The sequence below is a fragment of the Eucyclogobius newberryi genome, unplaced genomic scaffold (genome assembly GCF_026437365.1).
Source record: "Eucyclogobius newberryi isolate DKJ021-1_F unplaced genomic scaffold, fEucNew1.0.hap1 SCAF_11, whole genome shotgun sequence".
Classification (NCBI taxonomy): Eukaryota; Metazoa; Chordata; class Actinopteri; order Gobiiformes; family Gobiidae; genus Eucyclogobius; species Eucyclogobius newberryi.
The window spans coordinates 23,300,081-23,323,624 of record NW_027315735.1 but is presented as its reverse complement, the minus strand read 5'-3'; the positions used below and the strand labels follow the sequence as shown (position 1 = coordinate 23,323,624).

Sequence of the window (23,544 nt, the reverse complement as noted above, 5' to 3'; positions counted from 1 at the left end):
AGAATGAAGGTTTCGTGATATAAGGGGCGTTCCACGAAGAGGGCGTGCAGACGTTGATTGGAGGAAGCTGTGACGAGCAGTCTGATCCTCCAATCAGTTGCAGCCTCAAGAGAAAAGCAGTTTTTTTTCTGCCGGTGATAGAAACCAACCACGAGTTTTCGTCGTGTGAGAGAATCCATCTTGAAGAGAGCTCTCCGGTTGTGTGACCAGTAAGCATTATTTGTTCACTTCTTTATTTAAACTTTCGAACCATCGTCGTGTAAGTATAACGACGCAGCACTCATTTATATGCCTCTGTGAACCTCTCGGCTTAATCTCCGGGCAGATTTTGTATAAGTTGTGACCTGGCTGTGCATAGGCCCGTGTTACGTAACTGCAAATATTCACTTGAGCGTCTCGCTCTCTAATTATGACCAGTTTGTCAGATAAACAGCGCTTTTGTGACTAACTCGTTGTAAATGTGGGTTTTAAGCGTGTGTAACTCGTGCGTGTGTCTGCTCTTTCTGTGAGAGCTGTTATGTGGCGATAGCATGAGCAGTCTGTCGGCCTTGCCGGTCAAAATGGTGGGAAATGCACGAATTGACGCCGAGAAATGGCGATCCGTGAAATCATTAGCGATAGAAGGGTTTAATAACGTCCGACCGATAAAACGTATTTTTCGTATTCTAGGTTTTAGAACCACAAAATGTCCGACTCAGAGCAGCAGTACATGGAAACAAATACAGAAAATGGCTTCACGGGCGATGATTTAAATGGAGCCGGCCACACCGAAGAAGCGAACGACGACAACGGAGACGGAGTCGAAGCAGTGCAAGAGGCGGACGAGAACGGAGGCACCGAGGGCAACCAGATCGACGCGAGCAAAAGTGAAGAGGATGCAGGGTAAATTGTTTATATGTACATGTTCGTGCAGACATCATAATGGACACTGGCGTATTTCCATGTCTCTTTGTTCGGCCGGTCTTTGTTGGCGCCATGTGCAAAGCGGGAGGGGGATGGGCAACACAACGAGCACTGAAGCCATGTCAAATGTACAGGGATTGTTCTCACTGTTTATCAGTGTAATGCTGCGGTTTTGATGCATTAATGCATTTTATGCTAAATGGCTCATGTTGCTGGCTTCTGGACTAACGGATGTTTGGGAACATCGTGTGCATTTACACCCCCACTGGCCATAGAGCCTCCACCCCCACAGCCACAGTCTTCTAATTTCAACATGCCCTTTCTGTTTCTCCCCTAAGGAAAATGTTTGTCGGTGGTCTCAGCTGGGACACGAGCAAGAAGGATCTCAAAGATTACTTCTCCAAATTTGGTGAGGTGACTGACTGCACCATCAAAATGGACCCAGTTTCTGGCCGATCAAGAGGTTTTGGCTTCATTCTCTTCAAAGATCCTGCATGTGTTAACAAAGTAAGATCAGTTGTGATAATAGTCTTGGTCTCAAAGATTAAAGTAGTCTGCCATAGAAACGAATCTAATTTTCTTTTCTCTGGCAGGTTCTTGAACAAAAAGAACACAAACTGGATGGAAGACAAATTGACCCCAAGAAGGCCATGGCCATGGCTGCGCCTAAGAAGGAGCCAATCAAGAAAGTCTTTGTCGGAGGCATTAATCCAGAAACATCTAAGGAAGTCATTGAGGAGTATTTTGGGACATTTGGAGAGGTACATCACTTTCTCCACATTGTAATTGTATGATTGTCTTGATTGACATGCTAAGCGATCTTCATCTTTTGTAGATTGAGAATGTGGAACTTCCACAAGACCCAAAGACAGAAAAGAGGAGGGGATTTGTATTCATCACATTTAAAGAGGAAGCTACTGCCAAGAAGGTTATGGAGAAGAAGTTTCACACCGTCGATGGGAGCAAGGTAATCTCTCTACTTTCCCAGTATGTGTTGTAATTGTAACTCTATTTAACTTGTATCTCTCTGTAACATTTCAAGTGTGAAATCAAAGAGGCGCAACCCAAGGAAGTTTATCAGCAACAGCAGTACGGAGCTCGTGGATATGGAGGACGTGGCGGGAGGGCTCCTCGTAAGTATCACTGTATATTTACATTTAAACCAGATTTCATTGTATTTGGAAACTTTCTATAGCAGCCTTAATCTTTTTATGAAGTTACTGTTTCTAAGCGGTGTCTGACGGGGCCCTTTGCGTTTCAGGCCAGGGCCAGGGTTGGAACCAGGGCTACAACAACAACTACTGGAATCAGGGATACAACCAGGGCTATGGCTATGGCTACGGACAAGGACAAGGATATGGCAATTATGGTGGCTATGACTACTCTGCTGGTTATTACGGCTATGGGGGCTTCGACTACAGTAAGCGATAAGTCCCCCCCAGGGAAAGAAACTGAATCAGAGCAACCTAATTTTCTTGGTCCTCCTTGTTGTACATAAGCACTTAGTCCCTCTTTCTCTTGTCCTCCAGACCAGGGCAATACAAGCTATGGGAAAACTCCAAGACGTGGAGGCCACCAGAGTAGCTACAAGCCATACTGAACACACGTAGTGCAGGTATGCATTTTTGCATCATCGGTAGTAGTATGAAAACATAGCTATAACCATTGGTGCCTTTTTGACCTCAAAGATCTCATCCAACTTAAATCCATTCAGGCATTGTAGTTGGGTAGCAGCAGGCTGTGATGTGGGTTTGGTCAAGGGGTTCATTTCACCCGTCAGCCATTTTGAAATGCGAACACTACTTGTTCAACAAAGGTTGAATTGGCCATGGAGAGCAGGAGTGAGGGCTCACCCAGGGGTATAACACCTACCTGACATGCTCCTCCTAGTGTTTGTCCACTTGTCAAACTCATTCATACACCTGTCTTTGTGTAACTGCATGACGTTGGTTTTAAAAGTAGTAACATTAAGCACCATGTTTTTCTCTTAAGGTCTAAAGTAAATAAGAGAGATCCATGGTCTGACCACAACGAACATGGGCTCTGGCTTTTCCTTTGGAGTTGGCAGAAATTTGGACTCATGCTCCATTTGTACAGATCAAGTGAGGAACTGGGGAAGCAAATGTCACTTTTCCACTTTTATTTTATATTGTTTTGTGTCCATTTACATTTCCAGTAATGGAAGTGTTATTTTTACCGTACTTTTTGGTACCTTTTTGAATCTAATGTATTGTATGGTTGTATTTTTACATGTCTACTGGATTTACAAATAAGCGGAGCAAGAGCTTTTAAAGCTCTGTAATAAAACAATTTCTTTTTGGTCTTTCTAGAAGTTAAGTTTATATTCACCCGTGCTAAGTATTGGATGCTTCAGATATGGGCTGAATTAAGGGATTAAAACTAATCAAAGGACTCATTGTGTGTCAAGTGAATGTGTGCTGATGGGCTAGTAGACAAAGACAACCAGCTTTTTTTTTCCTGTTTTATTTTGGCTTTTAAGGAGGTTTTCCCCATCATGTCTGCAATTTTAAGTGGCTTTACTAGTATTATACAACTGAACGCAAGCCTGTTAATGTAAGGGGGTATTCCCCCCTCTCACTGGATACTCATTCCTCTAGTGTCTTGGGCAAATTGATAGAAATAAACTTTTGGTTCATATTACACATGGATCTTTTGTTATTATTAAAGTTAATGTTAAATGTTTTGTACTATTAAATGGCTTGCTCGTTTTGTCCTGATTAATTGAGAAGCAGTGGAAGAGTGCTACACAGGATATCTGGCTTATGAGAAATATACTTGAAAATGCGAATGTCCAAATTGCAATGGTAGTCTGGTAAGTGCTTAACCATACTTTGTACCAAGGTGTGATGGTGATCATTGTTGGTACAGTAAATCATAACCCGGAAAGGCACACGATAAAGAAATGGTGATCTTTATTATAAAGTGGTTATGTGTAGGTTTTTCCCGCCGCTGCTTGTTGTCGTGGCACCACAACTGCCTAGGGAAATGGAGATGCAGAGCGTATTAGAGAGTGCTTGTCAGAATTTAAGAATTGACAATGTTTTAACTACGAGTTCAAGACTAAATGATGTCTGTGACAAGTTTTGTCTAGTAAGTTTGTTTTACTGGAGTCAAATAGGCTTTCATATATCTACCTCTGAACTTATGTGTGATAGTATGACAAATGTATGATTAAATATTTTCTACAGGTTAACACACCTTTTTAGATGTCGTCTTTTTCCAGTTTAAGATTTGTGTTCTTTATATCTGGTTTGGGGGCATTTAAAGACAATATTAAGCACTGAAGTCCACAAATCGGGTATGTTTTGTACCTGTGAGGATGCGATCAATACATTGTGTCACATGTTTTGCATTATCCATACTGAAGCACATGGGAGGTTTGAACTTCAATACATTATCCCAAGGGCCATCTGTACTGACGACAATGAGATCCTCCTTCAACCTGTTAAATTTAAGAATGTTACTATGTCCTTAGATTGCAACCAGTGGATAATAGTGACCGATTACCTCTTCACAACATATGCTGCAGTGTTTGTAGCTGGAGTCTTCAGTTCTCTGTCTGTTACAAGCTCAATGCCCACAAATAATCCCACACCTCTGTAATAAAAAATAAATCAATATTTCTATCTTTCAAAACTAATATACAAGGCCACCCTTACCGTACATCACCAACTATTTCATGTTTGGAGTGCAAATTTCTGAGTAGCTCTTTAAGCATGGCTCCAACTTTGATGGCATTTTCTCTGAGGTTCTCTTTTTCGATCACATCGAGGACTGCTAGACCGATTGCACAAGACACTGGATTACCTCCAAACTACAAGTAGAAAGGATGTATCCAGTTAATATTGATTTATTTTGCTCAACTGTACTTGAGGTAATGTATAAGTAAATACAGTGTTGAAATACTCCACGCCATTTGCTGTAAAGGCACCGGCTATCTCCGCAGTGGTCACTACACAAGCAAGAGGATGCCCATTGCCCATAGGTTTGCCCAGGGTCACTATATCAGGACAGAAATGCTCCCCCTGTAACTGGAAAGCCCAGAAGTGGCTTCCCACACGGCCAAATCCGGTTTGCACTTCATCTGCCACAAATACTCCACCAGCAGAGTGCACATATCTGTGATCAGGGGAGGAAAATGTCAAAAATTCTATCTTTTTTAATGTTTTGTAAGAGTCCTTACTCTGCAACTTTGGAAGAATATCCATCTGGCAAGATGATCTGTCCTCCAACACTCGGTAATGATTCCGCAAAGAAGGCAGCTATCTATATCCATAAATGAACACGTTCTGTATACATTTATATGTATACAGAACATATATATGAAAAAAGTACCTTTCGTCCTTTACTTTGTGCTTGTTCAATTAGATCCATCACTGCATCAGCATATGATTGGCCTGGATTTGGCTGGTCAGATCTATACATGCCCCTATATGTGTCAGGAAGAGGAGCCTAGGGAGAAAAAAAACATCTACTCCAGTAACTAGTATAGAGCCAGTATTGATGGTAAGAATAATTTAATTTACTAACCACATGAACCCATTCTTTCTGTCCTGTCAACTTCCTGAACTTATAAGGGCTTATGTCAATAAGAGATTTTAGATGTCCATGGTATGCACTAGTATACAAGCAAAGACATGTTTTTATATATATATTTATATATATCTCCGGTAGATTAGAGTTGGGAGATATATTTAAATATATGTATAGATATTGCATTTGTTTTGGAAATGTACGCAATTATTTTGTATATTATCCATGATAAAATAGCTTATAAATAATATCAAAACAAACAAAAAAAATCATTTTGTGCAATCCAACACATTTACTGGCAACAATTTTTCTGATGGATGACATAATATCTGAATATTGTCATCGGGATAATCCCCCAAAATATGGAGATTGTTCAATTTTGTCAATATCACCCATCCATAATCTAGAGATGTTGTCTACACAGAAGATCTTACTGATCAAGGACAATAACGTCTTCGTGTTGGGTGTACTGCTGAGCCAAACGTAGAGCCAGGTCATTAGCCTCCGATCTGGAATAAAAACAATATGATGTGGAACAGTATTTTACCATCCTCAAACAAGAAATATCTGTATTACCCAGAGTTGACAAAGTAGAAGACACAGAGTTTTTCTGGGAGTGTGGCTGCTAGTCGATTGGCATAAGTTACAATATTGTCATGCAAGAATCTTGTATTGGTGTTTAGAAGGTCCATTTGAGCAGATGCAGCCTCTGTAATGCTAGGATGGCAGTGTCCTACTGTAAAAGACATCACACAAAACATATTACAGTATATTAATCTCAATGTTACTATAAATAATGTTCCATTGTATATAGAAAAAAATATAAATTTACCATGCTGAACATTACTGATGCAATCCAAATACTGAGTTCCATTCTCGTCAAAAAGGTATTGTCCCCTTGCTCTTACTATTTTCACCGGGTTGTCCGAGTAGAAGAGTCTGCATGAGTGCCTGCATACAAATGCATGTAAAAGGGCTTGGGATCGAACTATTATTGGTATTCTTAACGTTTAAACAGATCCACTGCACTGGCCAGACGTCAGTAGAGATACATCTGCTATAACATAAAAAAGTAAACTAAAGAGCCATGGAGCAAATTGATAAACTGCCAGGTCACTACAGAATACTTTTTTAGTATTTAGTATCAGAAAACCTCCATTGGTTTAACGTTAGGTCCGGAGCTCCACCAGCTGCCTTAGGATCGAGAGACACATACCCGATTAATTTGTTTCTCATTGCGAGTGTTTTTTCTTTAGTAAACTCCATAGTTTACTTTACTAGTCATTTACTAACCGGACGACGTACGCATGCGCATTACACATCTGATTTCCCCTTCCGGCAGAGTTGTCGTCATAGATCATTGATGTATTAGGTTGAAATGTGTAATTTTACATTGAAGTTGTATGCGTTAGTTCAAACGCTAAAATTTGAAAGTTCAATCATGTACAGTGTTGAACGCATAGTGTACATAGTTTACTAGTTGAAATGTCATATTTCCATTTTTAGTTGGATGGACGATGCTACCACGATCAAATAAAACCTGTGCTAAATAAAAACCTCTACAGTTACAATTCTTAGCCATAAGGTGTGTTTTGACTCTATACACACGTCATATATACTCAATACACAGTCAATGGCTTCGACAGAAAGGAAACGTGTAAGATCGATCTCAAAGAGGGCACAGGCAGCACCTTCTGTCCTTCTAAATAATGGTACGGTCCACAGTCTATAAATACTCGCTTAACTCAAACTCCGCTGGTGCACAGTCTGCAGCTTCGGTTGCTTAGGAACCACTGAATGCAGGTAATACATCAGGACAGGCGACTAGCGCGCTAACATGCTCTGATGTATCGCTAACGCTATGACAAATCGCGTGATGTTTGTTGGTAGTCCTAATGTTGACGTGCAAGTGTCGCTTAAAGCCCGTGTGAGTTGTATTAAATTAGGCCCATCAAGGGAAATATAATTAAAGAGTGCGCTAGCTACGCCACATTCACACATTCTCCGGGTAGCTAGCATGTAAACCCGGCTAGCCCATTAGCAGACAGACCACCATAGCATCGTGTTTCTGTACTAACCCCATGGATTACATAGACTATAATTACACCTGTATGTCTAGTTTACTAAATATCAGTTTATACTACATTTATGTTCAGTTAATTTTGTCGTATGCTTGAATAGAACATATGCAGGTCCCCTCTCCCATCGCAAGCTTTTCTTTCAAATGCATTTTGACGTGAACTGGTAGCTCTTTTTTTTTTTTTACCACAGCTGTTAATTATTATTTATGACCAAATGGATCACTGTCGATCTTGGAGCTCCGCCCGTCTAAATATGTAGTTCATAATCATGTTTTGTTATTTTCTTAAGCTTTGGTCATTTGGACGCCTTGTTCTTTTTGGTTCAAGGCTCACTTTGCAACACCCCAATAACTTACCCTGCCTCGTAATTCAATATTTCAAAGAAGTAAAAAGAACACTAAAACACAAACGTAACAGAGATAAATGGTTATAACACTCACTATTCTGATCCCCGACTCCATTCCATATTTATTTTATTCACATCCTCTACCTCTGCTCACTTAATTATAGAATAACGTCTACCGCAAATGTACATCTTTCACACTTTAGACACAATTCGATATAGTGCACTAATGCGTAATGACCATGCACAAGATGGAATGTGAAGTGGTTTATTTGTTCTTCTGGCTCTACTTGTGTTTCTCAGCCGTTGTAAAAGTGAACTACTGCTTCTGCCTTTTTAAATACAAAGCATATGCAGAATTCAACACCTTTTACATGTTGTGTTACTAACCTTGCTTTTTTTTTAAATCCAATTCAGTGTATGCAATAACAATGGTGGTGGGAATGTGAGGATGTGGGTCGGTCTGGCTGGTTGAGGTGTGGTGGGGGACGCCACAAACCACGCCAAGACACAGACTAAAATCTCCACTGCCCCTCGCTACTTCACCCCCACAGCCGACCCTTGAGCTGTTGCAACAATTATGGTGACTCTCATCACTGAACAGCTCCGCAAGCAGAGTTTGGATGAGGCCCAAAGCAAGACTTTTCATGATGTAGGTGCAACTGACTTTTTCAAATGCATTTTGAATGTCCACATGCAAAAAATTGTATACTTTTGTTTCAGACACTTCCTGCACTTGGTTCCAGCCCGACAGTTACTTGGAGCACTTGCACACATGCTCAAGGCAAGTTTGCTTGCATTTGCTGTAATTTTAAGCCATATGATCTTTGTTTTTATTTCTTAGTTGTATTGTTCTTATTTTCAGATGCAACCTTGTCCAAAACATCCCTCTTTGAAGCTTCATTCAAACCAGAGTCCCACAGGACTTTGAAAGTTTCAGAACAGTTCAGACAAGCCTCTGCGACATGTGAAACGACATTACAGAACTCCCCTCCGCCGCCCCCTTCAAAACGCCACTGTCGTTCCCTGTCTGTTCCAGAGGATCTGTCTCGCTGCCGAGCTACCTGGCATCCTAGTGCTTTCAAAGTTTGGACCCCTATTAAACGTTCTTGTCACAGTGGGGGAACCTCCACTTCAGGCTCTGGAGCTAGTTCTGCTCCTCCCTGTCGTCCTAGTTCATCAATCACCTCCTCCTCTCTGAACTCCTCATCTAGCCCTACATTCTTTAGTTTGGCCCTCTCCTCCGACTCTCCTTTGCCTTGGAGCTTCTCCTGGGACCCCTGTGACACCCTGAAAGGAACCTGCTCTGCCTCATTTGCTGCGCCCTCATCTTGCTCCTCGTCACCAGCTCCCCTCATTTCTCATTCATTGCTACAACGCCGCTTTTCTTTGTCTCCTGTTCAAATTCAGAACAGCGGCGTCATTCTCCAGCCTCCCCAACCTTTTGCAGTATCCAATCTTGCCTATAGTCGTTCTGGCATGGAGCAGCCTGCTCTCTCTCCATCACCAACTTCTGTGTGCAGTACGCCGCCCTCTTCAAGACGCAGTTTGTATCCTATTCTGCCACGATGCCACTCACAGCCTTGTGACATGCGCAGACCTCTTTTAAAAAGGCGCCATGATCAAGACCTTTTGCCATCTGCCAGACCCGGACTTGACTTTGGCAAAATGACACAGGTAATTTAGACATACCAGTAATATGGTGGATATATGCTAATGCAAATGCGCTTGTCCACCATCCCTGAATTTGGCAGTTTGAATTTCATTTTGACCAGTGCGTATTGTGTCCTTGAGCCAGACACTAAACGCACGTTGCCTAGTGTGAATGTGTGTGTGTGTGTGTGTATTATGTGTGTGTGGTGGTCTAAGACTCCCAATATGTAATGTCATTTAAAGTACCAATTCATGCCTTATTAAATGATTTAATTATTGGGTGTTTTGTCATATTGTATTTTGTCTTCCCAGGCAGCACAGCACGTCACCTTCTCCCCTGTCGAGTTTCTTGGAAGAGTCAGTATTGGACCACTTAGTGAAAGTGAAGAAGAAGATAAAAGGAAAAATGACGGAGGACAAAATGTGTTTGAAAGGGACTGCACAGAACTGGATTTGAATCTTATTGAGGAAAACTGATTACTAAGATTTTGCCCTTCAAAGATTTGACTACTGTCTGTTTATGACGAGGATGAGAGGAGCAGATTTCCAAATGATTGTCTTGGCTACTTTATCAGTGCCTGTCTTTTACACACATTTCCAAATGTGCATGAAACTTAGTGCACACATTTTGAAGAAATTGTGTATATAATTAGTATGCATTGTCTTATCATACCTTACATACTCTTGACAGGTGTATGCTAAAATTGGCAGATTATGATTTGGTTTGAATTGGTCATTAAGTTAAAATGACAGACACAAAAAACAATCTCTAAAGTAGCTTGTTGCCTGATATCTGAGTAATGTAATTGTACTGTTATACCACATTATGTTTTGTTCTCAATTTGAAAAGCCCAAACATCAATGGATTGATGTGTTTTATAAGCAACAATGTAAAGAGCTCTGTCGAAAAGTTTGACATTTACTGTATGTGCTTAAGATAAATACTTGCCATTACTATAATGGTAATGTAAACGCCTTAAGCTTGAAATGCTGCGTTTGTGGTGCTCTGTTCTTTCATAGCTGGACATTTATTTTCTCACTGCTGATTCAGATCATTTGAACGGGTAGTTTGTGCACTAATAGTCAATGACATGATTGAACCAATGCTGCTGCTGGAATCCATAAGGCACAAAATATTGTACTGTTCTATAGCTGAGAAGGAGTCGCCTGGCCAATTGTAAGAATGTATATGACAGATGTGGTGATTGGTGGCCTTTGAGAAAAGATTTTCACGGGATGGAAATGATCCTGTTGCACAATTTATGTACAAATAAAAGAGTATTTTTTTTCCCTAAACTTTTTCGTCTTCTATATTTGTAAACTCTCTTTCAGACCGGAAGCACATCAATAGCCACTAACTAGTTTATAAAGAGTTTCAGCCTTTTGTTTAATGCGTTATTAAACTTTGAGGCCACGTGTGTGCAGCCATTAAAATAGCGTTAGTATAATTTGCTAATAGCCTATGCATGGCAGGATGAAGTGTTTAAGTTGAAACTCTTAGTACCGCCGCGTAAAGTGAGGGCGCTCCTTCAGGCCAGTGGGCCTTTTTCATTCACGGCTGACCCCCATCAACAACAGCCTACTTCCTCTTCAGAGTGATTTCATGGCGATCGGGAGAGAGGGAACATCACCGACGCACGCACACTGTCTTTGCACTCTTCTCAGAGTTTATTCTCGGTAAATAACTCACGATTTTTGCAAGATTCGTTAACTGAGCTGGGTAAAATGCAGACATGTTTAAATTCAGACACGTAGTTTGTTGATATATCCCTTGAATATGAGTTCTACTCCCATGTTCTGGGTCAGTTATTTCACATTGTAGCGCCACTCGCCGATAACAAATGTTGAGATATGCTCCCCTGCGCTCAGAGGCACGCTACTTAACGGCGGTGTTAGCTACTGTTAGCATTGATCTAACACAGATAGCATAGAACATGTAAACTTTAATTTACCTTTTCACCTATTCAACCGTGTAAATGTGGGACTCCGATGCTATCAAAAAGCTTATTACATTTTTTTTATGAAACGATGGACTGTCACAAATCCTCAAGTGTTTGTGTTAGCTTTGGGTCAACTAGCGTTGTTTTGTTACCAATCGTTAGCTCAGCACTCTGTTAACAAGTTAAAACTACTTTAAACTCGGGCACGTTTCTTTTATCATTATGTATTTGCTCGATTAAGGTTGAGCTTGTGAACTTATTGGCGTATCAGTGATTTGATTAATGCGTGTGAATTGCCGTTAGTAAACTACGAGCTAGCACTTAATGCTAACTGTTAAGTGGTTAACGGTAACTCCACTGATAAGTGATACTTCTGCTAAAAATTACTTCACGAATCATGTTAATAATACACAATTTTAAAGTAATAGAACAGTAAGATCTTATAAATGTAAAAGGATGACGTGTAATCCATGACTTTGATGTAACCCAGTTTTTATATGAAGACCATAATCACAATGTTATTTTATTGCTTTTTCATATTATTTCTCATGCAAGATAATTATTAGTAAAACACTGAGAGGTTTACGAGCATCTAACCTTGTTTTAAAAAAAGAAAAAAAAACTGAAAAAGTTTTGTAAAACTGCCACTTACTGCATTTTTTACTACATATAATGGATAAAGCAGTAAACATACATGCCTGAAAATGCATGACAATTGATTTAATTGTATTTATTTTTTTATATATACTACTTATTTGTTACACCCCGTAAGGACCCTTTGCTAAAATGAACATACATTTTGCCTTTTAGTAAAAACTGTCCAACTACACTACCACAGACGACGACGTGACTCAGGTGAGTTGTACATCATAATATTTTATTTGAGAAATAAATAGTAATAAACCGTAACCTCTGGGAAAGTCATGTATCATTTTGCTAAATGTGTTTGCTATATGCTCATCTCTGTTATAGGTGGCACTATCTGCGTTGGTTAAGGGGCTGCCTTGTTCTTCTGTGTCCACGCTTCCAACTGCTCAGTCTATGGCTCTGATGGACAAACATAAACAGGTCAAGCGACAGAGACTTGATCGCATTTGTGAGGGTAAGATTTCTTCAACATCTGTAAGATTTAAAAGGGACTAAAGCAGTACCATCATTGCTAAGTAAACATTTCTTCGTATGCCACCAGTTTAAAACACATTTTAGACTATTCAATTTATAACACATTTTAGGGTTGTCGATACTATCAAATTAGATGCTAATGATACTAAAATTAGTATCTAAACGGGACACTAATTTGAAGTATTGTATAGTAAAAAAAAAAATCAAGTACATTTATCTCAAAATATGTCTCTTTAAATGATGATGGCTCGTTATATTGCACCGCTCCATGGACCACAGACTTAAAGAATTCTGTCTATGAGTTTGTTTTATAGTGTGGCTTGGGCTGCTCTGATTGAAACGAAATGCATTGAAATTAAACTGTTAAATACTTGGGAGCTTGAATCTAGTCGCCACTTGTCTTGTTCTGTCAATGAGTCTGCAAAAACATCTATACTTTGAGTAATAGTTTTGTACGCATGTCTAATTTCTTCTTTTGTAATTTTCAACACAAATATTGCTCGCTGAATAATCTTGGAATTTGTCTACTACAGCTGGGTGTTTTCTTGTACCTCACAATACAATACGTGTCCTGATACTCCGAACTTGATACAATACGTGTCCTGATAACATGAATATCCTTTTAAAACCAGTGGCAAAGGGGTCACCAAATTGATGAAATGCATTGGTATTTCAGGTTCACAATGGCCTTAATATCAGAATACAATTGTCTATGAATAGTACTCCTCTCTGTGTCGATATGTGTACTGCCAATTACAGCCCTAGTGACTGCATTGTCTGAATAGACCTGTCACATTAATTACTATATTGACTTATCGCTCAATAAATGAGATGAACAATATTTCCACTAGGACTGAAACTGCATTTTTTTCCCCTTTTTTTCCCCCCGATAAATCGAATAGTTGTTCCGGTTCTGAAATTCTTGAGAATTAGATTTTTTAAAAACTAAATTTTAGCCAGATAAAACTTAAGTGATGCCGCTTAAGGACATCTTGATAGAGTACTCTTTAAAAAAAATCAACATTTTACACACTTTCCATGTTATTTGGATGTAATTACTGATCTGGCCGAGTCATAAAGTCAGCCACATAACGATTATTCATTAACTAAATTAGTCGATAAATATGTCAATCGATACGTTATGATTAATCGTTATCTTGATTCAACCCTGGATTCCATAATTGTTCACTACTGGTCTGAAGACTAAAATTCTCCATGCAAGGGACCGGGAAAGAATAAATCTATTAAGTCATGTATATGAAAAGTACATGTAATAAACCAATGTGAACTATAGAGGGATGTCTATTGCTAAGGCTCCACTTGACTAGTTCAGAGAAGACCAACGGACATTTATAAAAGTGGCAGTTTTGGATTTGACCTGTTGGAAGTGCAGGGGAAACTAAAGTAAATGGCACCTGCTGCTGCTAAAGCTGGGGTCCAGTCTACTGTATGGATCACGCTCCAGAGATCCACCATGATTCTGTCCTAAAATGGAGGGAACTGTCTGGGAGAGTCTCCGGAGGCTGGTTGGAGGCAGAGGACAGGGTGATAGGTCATGGCCGGAGCTACAGAAAATGGGCCAGCTGTCTCTTTAAAAAACAACAGCAACCCGAAGAGCTCCAGGCCGGGGCTATGCTTATGAGGTTAGTGCTGGTTGGCTAATCCACAATGCCGTGGCCTGTGATTGGAGGCTTTTCAAGGGGGAGGGTCTGGGTGTGGATGACAGCTGGGAACCAGCCAGCCCAGAGTGGGCTGACAGAGTGAGAGAGAGGGAGGGGAAAAAAACGAGCAAAAGAGGGAGAGCGAGGCAAGTGAGTGAGAGAGGAAGACGGGTTGACAGACTTCATAATGCAAGGTTAGCCCCGTACTCATGTGCTTTCTATGTTGCTGTGTGTGTGTTTGAATTTGGTAATCCTTGAAGGGCGAGATTGTAGTTATGGGTGTGGTGCTGCTGTAGTTTCCCTTTATGTCTAGCATGCGGCCTATTTTTGTAGCTGCTACTGTTAGAAGGAACTGTGTATGTGTGTGTGTGTCTGGCTGTGTCTGGGTGGAGTACTGCTGCTTGCTGCATTATCATGGCTAGCTGCCCCTCCCCCTCACCTCTCCCTCCTCAAACTGTGTCCAGAGGGAGCAAGGCAAAGAAAGGGAGAGGGAGGCAGAATGAATGAATCTCTGAATGAATTGTATTGTGTGGCGACCATGCTCGCTTGTAGCAGGCTTCGGCTCGGCCCGTGTCCTCTACTCAAATTACCCAGTGTAGATCTACTTGTGCACAGCAGCTTTTTCACATGGGTCTTTGTGAAGGGCCACATATTTTTTTTTCCTGCATAGTGGGAGTACATTTATGCAAGTGAATGTAGCTAGCAAGCATTCTTCAGCCATCTGCATTTTAGCCTAGCCACAATGCTAAGTGTGAATACTGCTGTAGTATAGGAGTTGTGCATTTCATTCATTGGCCTTTTTTGTTTTCTGCTTGTGTTGGGAAATAGTCAGACGTCAGAGAAACTGTTAACAAATATTTGTTTTCCATGGTTTGCAACCAACTCCCCCGGCTTCTGTCTATGGGGTCTCACCATTACCTTTTGCTCTGTGCTCTCTCTCCCACACACACACCTGAGCTGCATATGATGGCTCATGTGTTTGACTAAAAATCATCTTATTACACATGGAATAGTAGACTTAAAGAGAATTCTTTCCTAAATTAGCATAAGCCGAATGATTATTAGTTTGACTGAAATATTATTTGTACTTATGCATTTCCATGACAAAATCTAAATGATTAGAGAATCCCTTGCAGACGAGAGAATTTAGGTCATTACTCAGACCCCCCCATGAACCCCCACCACCTCCTCACTGGGACCCCGCTGTATTTTACACCCCTCCCCCCGCAGTCCTCGGCATCACCTCTCCTCCTCAGGCCCAACCCCCTTCTGCTGGAGCTCCCTCATACAGTAGGCATTCACATCATAAACCACAATTCTTCCACTGCATTCGGGAACTCTTGAGATACTTTCAAAGTCGAGGCTGAACACGCACACTCACACACTCATTAGCTAGAGCGCCGCTTGGTACTTGTTTGAGATGCTGTGTTAGAAGGACTCATTAGAGTGTGGCTGTATTCCCCGTGTGAGAGACTGGAAAATACACTGAAGTCATGGCCGCTAAGATTTAGGTTGATTCAAGTCAGGCTGCTCGTATAGATTATTTGAAAGATCAATAAACCAAGTAAATATGTTTGCTCCGATGTTTGTCTATAGTAATATCAATGACTGTAATGTACTATTAGATATAAAAATGCATGATGGAATATACTAACTTGACAAACCATCAACCTAAAAATCTTTGAGTTTCTGATCGTCAGATTGTAGCATTCGTCAATAGAGGTAGACGATGTATTGCAATTGTCAATGACGATACAAGTGTTTGTCTCCAAATGCTGCAAAAAGAGCTAAATGTGACACAGGCCTTTGCAATCAATAAAATTTTCATCAAAATTACAATTGTCACAACAATTATGATTTATTACAAAAAACGTGTAAAGATTATTCACATGCATTCTTAAAGGTTGAATGGATGATTTTTTTTTTTTTGGCCAAAATTTTAGTCTTATTTCCTCGTGGCGTGGACTGCCGATTAGTCCTGCCACGTATCAATCATAAAACGCACCTACCGCTCACCTGCAGCCGCGTGTGGCTCGTCCCCATGTTTCCGCGTGTCTAAGCGCATGGATCTATATCTCAGTGTACGGGACAAAATTAGGACGGAGATAGACTGTTCGAGCTGACTCAGAAGAGACTGAAATCTACGGGAGATGAGAGATGTGATGCGATCCGTCGCGCTAATAAACAAACGCACGTGTGTTGTATCAGTCCGCACGGGGGAGTGCGCATGCGCACTTCCGCCTGTGTTCTCAAATCGCCGAAAAATCGTCCAATTGCGCCTTTAAGTGTGTTATGCACAATTCATTGCTAAAATCTAATTATTGTAATTAAGAAATAAATGTCACTATGGTCCCCGTATGCATCAGTTATTTGATATAGGTGTGTGCTTCGTAGGTATCAGACCTCCCATCCTCAATGGGCCGATGCACCCTCGTCCACTGGTGGCGCTGCTCGACGGGCGCGACTGCACAGTGGAGATGCCCATCCTCAAAGATGTAGCTACTGTGGCCTTCTGTGATGCCCAGTCCACACAAGAAATACACGAGAAGGTATCCGACTCTTTATGGACACATTTGATAAAATGTTTAGCAAACTGTTACCAGTTTTTTGTTTGTTTAGGTGCTAAATGAAGCAGTCGCTGCATTGTTGTATCACACAATTACCCTGTCCAGAGATGACTTGGAAAAATTTAAAGGTTTACGAGTAATTGTGCGGATTGGCTCTGGATTTGATAATGTTGATGTGAAAGCAGCTGCTGAGCTAGGTAAGAGGTGCATACATACAGTATTTATAAAAGGTAAACAAAGCACAGTGCACAGAGCCCTCTTCCTTGTACTTTTGTGCAGGCATTGCAGTTTGTAACGTTCCAGCGTCGTCAGTGGAGGAGACAGCAGATACTTCGTTATGTCTGATCCTGAACCTGTACAGACGAGTCACCTGGATGCACCAGGCACTGAGGGAGGGCACACGGGCCTCTAGTGTGGAGCAGATCCGGGAGGTAGCGGGGGGAGCTGCCCGCATCCGAGGAGAGACTCTTGGTATTATAGGTTTAGGTGAGTTTTCGTACATATGTTTTTCAGTGTTATCATTATGAACAAACTTGGATTTAATTCTTCCCCTTTGTGCCGCAGGGCGAGTTGGTCAGGCAGTAGCCCTTCGGGCCAAGGCATTTGGTTTTGGTGTGATCTTTTATGACCCCTATCTGCCTGATGGTGTGGAACGCTCCCTGGGACTGCAGCGCATGGCCACCCTTCAAGACCTGCTCATTCACTCGGACTGTGTCTCTCTGCACTGCAGCCTAAACGAGCACAATCACCATCTAATTAATGACTTCACCATCAAACAGGTGCTTTCAGTCATTTGAGTTTCTTCAGAATATGTATTTTATTGTTTTATTTGGCGCATTTGATGCTAAACTGTTTTTGAACTGCCACAGATGCGCCAGGGGGCCTTTTTGGTGAACACGTCGAGAGGAGGTCTGGTGGATGAGAAAGCTCTGGCTCAGGCGCTGAAAGAAGGCCGAATACGAGGGGCCGCACTCGACGTCCATGAAACGGAACCCTTCAGGTGCCAATCAAGACTCAAATTTAAGTCTGAATGTTGTTTACTGTAGTTTTGTCTAACAACATTGTTGTTTCCAGTTTTTCCACGGGCCCTCTGAAAGATGCCCCAAACCTTATCTGTACCCCGCACACATCCTGGTACAGCGAGCAGGCTTCAGTCGAGGCCCGGGAAGAAGCTGCTAGAGAAGTTCGACGTGCCATCACCGGTGAGTCCATACTTTAAAGGTGGAATGGATGATATTTTGGCCCAAATCTGAGTCATTTCCTCGTGGCGCGCACTGACTGATTAGTCCTGCTACGTATCAATCATAGAACGTACCTACTGCTCACCTGCAGCCTCGTTCTTGCTCGTCCCAGGAGAGCAGCACCTTTCCCTGTGTCTAAGCGCATGGATCTATCATAATATAGTTCCCTCAGTGTACTGGACAAAATTAAGACGGAGAAAGACAGTTCGAGCTGGCTCAGAAGAGATGGAAATCTATGCGAGACGAAAGATGCGATCCGTCGCGCTAATAAACAAACGCACATGTAGCATGTGTGCGGCCGCACGAGGGGAGTGCGCATGCACACTTGCGCTTGAGTTCTCAAATCGGCGAAAAATCGTCCAATTTGCCCAAACATGCTCTTTTTAGATTAGGCACAAGCTTATCTGAATGAAGTCGGAAGGTAGAGAAGCAGCGCTAATCATGCCATCAATCTTGCACATACAATCTATTGGTCCTCACTAGTACTAAAATCATAGTCATATTTTGGCAATTGCAGACTCTAAAACACGTTTGACGAGTTAACTTACCGGTAATCAAACAAAATAATAGCTGACTAGTCTACTTCTATGAGTACAAGGAATTTATTTCCATGACAACAAAAATAGGTGGTGGAGGCAGATTAAAAGCTTTGAGTGGCACACAGAGGCTCACCTGGCTGTGCAAAGGCTGAAGTGTTTCGCTGATTTTAAAAAGTAAATGGCTGATCTGCAGTGCACATTCATGCAAATACATGTTATCAAGCGCTTTTTTTGATCACCTTACGGACTACATGATTCAGATTGGTGTGAAAGCAGTTGACCTCGGGCCAATCTCTCTCAGCCCCCTTCCGAGTGTGTGAGGAGCCGCTTCAAGACCACCTGTTTTAAGCGCTCTCAGAGCCGCCGTTTGATGTGGTTCAGACATCGACTGTCGTGTTCACAAACGCACAAGCTCTTTCACATGGACCTAACTAGTACCAGTGTGCCCTTACTTATACCACAGCCACCTTTTGACCAATATGGAAATTGTATTCCTTTTTAAAGGCTTGGATCCTGCACAATTCACGTCTCAATGTTTTTATGGTTCATGTGACAGTCACATCTGATTTTGTTGATTCAGTCAGAAAACTGAGCTTAATGTGCTCTCTTTATGGTGAACTCTTATGTAAGCTTTCTTAAGTGCAGTGTTGTGTAGCGTTTCTTTCAAAAGTAACTTGTTATGTTACCATGTTAGTGCCCTGGAGAACTTTCATAACACAGTAGAGCAGTAACTCGTAAAAGTACTCCTGCGCTACCAATAATTAACATTATTTTATAACCTATATTGTTAGCCGACAATCCCTTTTGCGTTGCTGAACACGGTTACATAATTAATAAAATATCAAACGAGCAAAGTAAATGCGTTTGACTGAGCTTTATTTATCTTTTAGGTTGACAGATTACCACAATACATCGCCGTACAATAAGCATGTGTAGGCCTTTCCTCAAGCGATGAGAAACTATGCTAAAACAAAATGAGTGGATTGGCAAGAGCACGGACGCACAACAGAACGTGTTTGTTTTAGCACTGTAGTTTATTTAATTCAAACTCGCCACATTGCTGTAACCCTACATTTACTCAGATACAAAATAGTGGTTGTAACGAAGAAGGGAGTTTTTCACAATGTGAATCTGAATTATTTCTCTCTGGCGTGAGGACCAGACTCACTAGTTGCACATGCATGCTCACAACGCCCCGACACAAGAGTTTGCTGTCGCAGCGCTCTCTCCACTCTGCGGCTGTGAAACAAACCTGGCTCTGGGATTGTGATGAGATGAGACCTAACCAAAGGCGTTACTGATTTGAAAAAGTAAATTGAGATACTAGATTGGGTGCACAAAACTAACACGTTACGGTCCTCGTTACTCTAAAAAAGTAATTTGAGTACTCTAACGCATTACCAGCTATTATGTTATCCCCAACTGGTAAGTTGTATTGGTTCTTGGTATATCAACACCAGAGTACAAGCACCTGGTGTCAGCGCATCCCTACATGAAAAGTGTCACGAGTCGACATGAAATACAATGGTATAATAATACATGTATTATTACACTAAAAACACGCAACCTGACCGTTTTATAGTGAGCGCATCTCCACAAACGTGGCCTGGAGGAGCCTCCTCCTGCCTGCTCCCATAAAAATGCTGTTCTTTTGGCTACGATAGTTCACAGTATCTGTCTCCCATGGAGAATGTTCTGAAGTCTGGTTTTAACTTTCTATTTCCATGGATGTGCCACGTCCAGAAAGTTATATACTGTTGCTGTTAGAAAATGTGCAAAAATACTTAATACCTAAAAATTAGAATGTTTTAGGTTTTAATAGTGACTTTAAATTAAGTGTTCATCACAATGAATTGTGATTGATCACATTTCAAAACTAATTCATCAGAAGAAAAATTGGATCTCAATGTTGTGGTCTTTGTTGTTAAAGGGAAATGCAGTCTTTAACACTAAAAGACTTTAACATAAACCTTGTGCTGCAGGCCGCATCCCTGACAGTCTAAAGAACTGTGTGAACAAAGAGTACCTGATGGCCGCCTCTCAGTGGCCCAGCATGGAGGCCGCCACGGTTCATCCTGAGCTCAATGGAGCGTCCTACAGGTGAGAGAAGCGAGGATGCAACCTTACAACGTGCCCTCTTTTGACCATAAGTAATCGTTCTTTGGCGTGTGTCTTAGATTTCCCCCTGGCTTGAATGTGGCAGCAGTAGGGGGTCTGCCAGGGGCTGGCGCAGGGGTGGACAGCCTGGTTTCAGGGATGGCACACGGCATCACCCCTGTGACCCACCCCCCTCATGCCCCATCTCCGGGACAACCCACCAAGGCCGAAGCAGACAGAGACATCCCCTCCGACCAATAGCCCCCTCCGCCAGCGCCAGCACATTCCTCTGCTCCGGAAAACCTTCCCCTCCACACATCGACGGCACCAGTCCGACCTGACGTGATCTACACTGTATCTCACACAACGAGCCCTGGAGTGACCTGTCTTCTGCCGCCCATCTCACCCCGTCTCACCCTGACCCACCTGCCTCACTCCCCTCACCCCCAACACAACGTCAGCAATAACTGTTCTCAAGGATTCGGTGATAGGACTGGTTCATTTTCTTATTGGCTGTTGTTTTAATGGAAATCTATTGTGGTTCTAGTTGTTAATGTTTGTTATTTTTTTGGAAAAAGGAAAAAGCATTTCGAATTTAGCTTTGTACCTCCAGTAGTTCGAATTAAGACCAGTTGAGGTTAAAGGCCCCGTTGTTTCTACATTTACTGTTACTGCTTTATACTTTTTGTTTCCTTTTTAAAACCTTTTCACGGGGAGAGTAGTGCTAAAGTTAATCAGAAAGTCATTATAGATCCGATTTTCCACCAAGCAGCATTTAGGCCCCCCATTTCCTCCCTGGCACCTTCTTAAGCTCGAAGGACACAGATTACTATTAAATATGTATCCTTATTTCCTAACCGCGCTCTTTTTCCTGTGATGCCTCCTAGTGTTGTCGTCCTTGCTTTAGCCCACTTATGGTTTTTAGCCATAGGATGAGTGAATAACGTGCCCACCCAAATGCAGCGCCTCTTTAGCTGAAATCATTTGAAGTTCGGTTCTTCAGCAGCAGAGGGCACCGTCTGACTCTGTAGTTCAGACTGCTAGCCGCAGCGTAGGAACCGGACGGGTGACCAGGGATCGAACCATCGCCTTTATAATTTAAAGATCTCGCCGCACCCTCCATCTCCACTCGTCCCCCTCCGTCTCCCTCAGCATGCGACCGCCATCTTCCCCCCGCGTGAGTGCTTGGACATTTGTGCATGCTGGCTTTTCATCGACAAAAGGCTGTGTGTGTGGTTGTGTGTCTGCGTGTGTCTGCGTGTGATTGTGTGTGTGTGCGTGTGTTTTTGTTCCCTTAACCCCTTCAAGGATGACAAACTGTTGTCTTTCCAAAGGAGATCCCTTGGAGTAACTGTTTTTATCGCTGTTGCCCTGGTGTCGAGGGAACACCTTTCTAGTACCTCAGTAACAGATATTGAATGTACCGTGCATACCCTTTTATTTTTTGTACAGATTTTCTAGATGACTTCTTTAATAATAGTCTTTACCAGAAGGGTTGTGAACTTGTAGCAGTAATGATTAATTGATAAAATAAAGCATTATCATTATCGCCCCATTGAAATGAATTGACAGAATCTTTGTAGGTTCACTCTAGGTCACTGAAAAAAAACTCAGGCTTCAAAACCAATGTGTATTTTCTTGCCTTTTTACCCTTTTTGTTTATCATTGGTGGAAAGTTTTTAGCACAGAGCTAAAAAAAATAAAAAAATAACCTATATTCTGACTGTAGTACATGTCTCTCCATCTTCCACCATCTTCACAGAATCGAGGAAAGCAAAGGTCGTGTTCTGCTAGTCTTGTTTTACTAGAACCGTAGTTATAGATCCGTTTTTTATATTTAGCCCCCTTCCATTGTCCAGCTGCTCTAACTATAGTGCATGTGAGGTAATTCTTTAGAGGAAAAAAAAACGCTATTGGCTTAAAAGGTGTTATCATCTCGCTGTTTTCCTCTCCCCCGTTTTTCCCCTGAACCATTTTGTCGTGGTCAGTTTCCAGTGATGTACAGTTTTCTCCTCAGAGTCTATGGGAGGCGCGGAGCATGTCTGCGTCCTCTGTCATGTGATGAGTATATATTTTTAAAAAGTACCCCCATAGTTCAAGATTATGCTCATAAATAGTTATCTTAAATTCTTGCTGTTGACGCGGATGATTTATATTTTTCAGTTCAACAGTGCACTGTTAAAAGAATCCATTTGTTTTATTGTTATTTTATTGATATGCTTGTCTGTGTTCTACATGTTGTACTGAAACATTTCGGCGCAATTACCCCCATTTCCCCTTTGATCTTTCCCCCCCTCTTCCAGTATTGTCAATATTGTGGGCCTTACTTTGTCTTTCCCTTAAAGTAGCTGTTTTAAAGTTGCCATGGAACCACTCACTGCCTTAATACAGTTGACCACAGTAAGACAAGTCGGAAAAAAGTCGGGCCAGGATCATGTCGCTTCACAAATAATTCCCCTAAATATCGTGCACCTTTTTTAGTTTCCAACCATTTGACCTTATTTAAAAGTTCAGTCAGTGATAGATTTGTTTTGCCCTGGCAGTGTGTGTGTAAGCTCGCAGATAAAGCACAGCACGTATGGTTACAAAGCCACAGTTAATATTTCACCCCCTCGGCCGACGACTCTGCCGCTCTTTAAGCTCTATACACAGCTGCTGGTGGAGAGAGAGAGGGATAGAGGAGAGGAGAGAGAGAGAGAGGAGGGATGCAATGCAACACTGGTGAGGTCAAATATAACAGAAGAAATTTGGTGTGAACCGGTCACTATTTCTCAGGGTCAAATGCACACATATCCTCCAGCAGTCCAGCCCTCGGCCCCGCCCCTTACAGCTGTCCTCCAAAA

At 41.7% G+C, this 23,544-nt stretch overlaps 5 protein-coding genes across 7 annotated transcripts in view; 4 read left to right on the top strand and 1 right to left on the bottom strand.

Annotated features, from left to right (window-relative positions):
- The window catches only part of rack1 (receptor for activated C kinase 1), a 28,666-nt gene that overhangs the window by 4,915 nt on the left and 207 nt on the right, over positions 1–23,544 (top strand). The window lies entirely within an intron of this gene.
- LOC140354127 (heterogeneous nuclear ribonucleoprotein A/B-like) lies at positions 103–3,564 on the top strand. Its single transcript, XM_072439030.1, has 9 exons — positions 103–209; positions 670–882; positions 1,242–1,410; positions 1,497–1,664; positions 1,739–1,870; positions 1,946–2,036; positions 2,165–2,323; positions 2,433–2,518; positions 2,896–3,564. The coding sequence occupies exons 2-8, from the start codon at positions 686–688 to the stop codon at positions 2,501–2,503; spliced, it is 987 nt and encodes a 328-aa protein (XP_072295131.1). The 5' UTR covers positions 103–209; positions 670–685; the 3' UTR covers positions 2,504–2,518; positions 2,896–3,564.
- Positions 3,041–6,774, bottom strand: LOC140354115 (5-phosphohydroxy-L-lysine phospho-lyase-like). 2 transcript variants are annotated; one of them, XM_072439017.1, is made up of 13 exons: positions 6,674–6,774; positions 6,290–6,408; positions 6,034–6,193; positions 5,892–5,966; positions 5,455–5,542; positions 5,260–5,376; positions 5,108–5,190; positions 4,818–5,043; positions 4,584–4,738; positions 4,432–4,521; positions 4,236–4,366; positions 4,121–4,170; positions 3,041–3,901 (listed from the first exon to the last, which is right to left on the bottom strand). In XM_072439017.1, exons 1-12 carry the CDS (start codon positions 6,721–6,723, stop codon positions 4,127–4,129), a joined length of 1,338 nt encoding a protein of 445 aa, XP_072295118.1. In that variant the 5' UTR covers positions 6,724–6,774; the 3' UTR covers positions 3,041–3,901; positions 4,121–4,126. The 2 variants fall into 2 exon arrangements, with proteins under 2 accessions (XP_072295118.1, XP_072295111.1); XM_072439010.1 differs by having other exon boundaries at positions 3,041–3,903; positions 4,124–4,170.
- LOC140354112 (protein FAM53C-like) lies at positions 8,299–10,810 on the top strand. Its single transcript, XM_072438996.1, has 3 exons — positions 8,299–8,533; positions 8,605–9,558; positions 9,847–10,810. Exons 1-3 carry the CDS (start codon positions 8,462–8,464, stop codon positions 10,009–10,011), a joined length of 1,191 nt encoding a protein of 396 aa, XP_072295097.1. The 5' UTR covers positions 8,299–8,461; the 3' UTR covers positions 10,012–10,810.
- On the top strand, positions 11,046–23,368 carry ctbp1l (C-terminal binding protein 1-like). 2 transcript variants are annotated; one of them, XM_072439072.1, is made up of 11 exons: positions 11,046–11,211; positions 12,285–12,329; positions 12,447–12,576; positions 16,652–16,806; positions 16,877–17,021; positions 17,104–17,310; positions 17,389–17,603; positions 17,694–17,824; positions 17,899–18,026; positions 20,587–20,704; positions 20,782–23,368. In XM_072439072.1, the coding sequence occupies exons 3-11, from the start codon at positions 12,516–12,518 to the stop codon at positions 20,960–20,962; spliced, it is 1,341 nt and encodes a 446-aa protein (XP_072295173.1). In that variant the 5' UTR covers positions 11,046–11,211; positions 12,285–12,329; positions 12,447–12,515; the 3' UTR covers positions 20,963–23,368. The 2 variants fall into 2 exon arrangements, with proteins under 2 accessions (XP_072295173.1, XP_072295164.1); XM_072439063.1 differs by lacking the exons at positions 11,046–11,211; positions 12,285–12,329; positions 12,447–12,576 and adding an exon at positions 14,253–14,451 and having other exon boundaries at positions 20,587–23,368.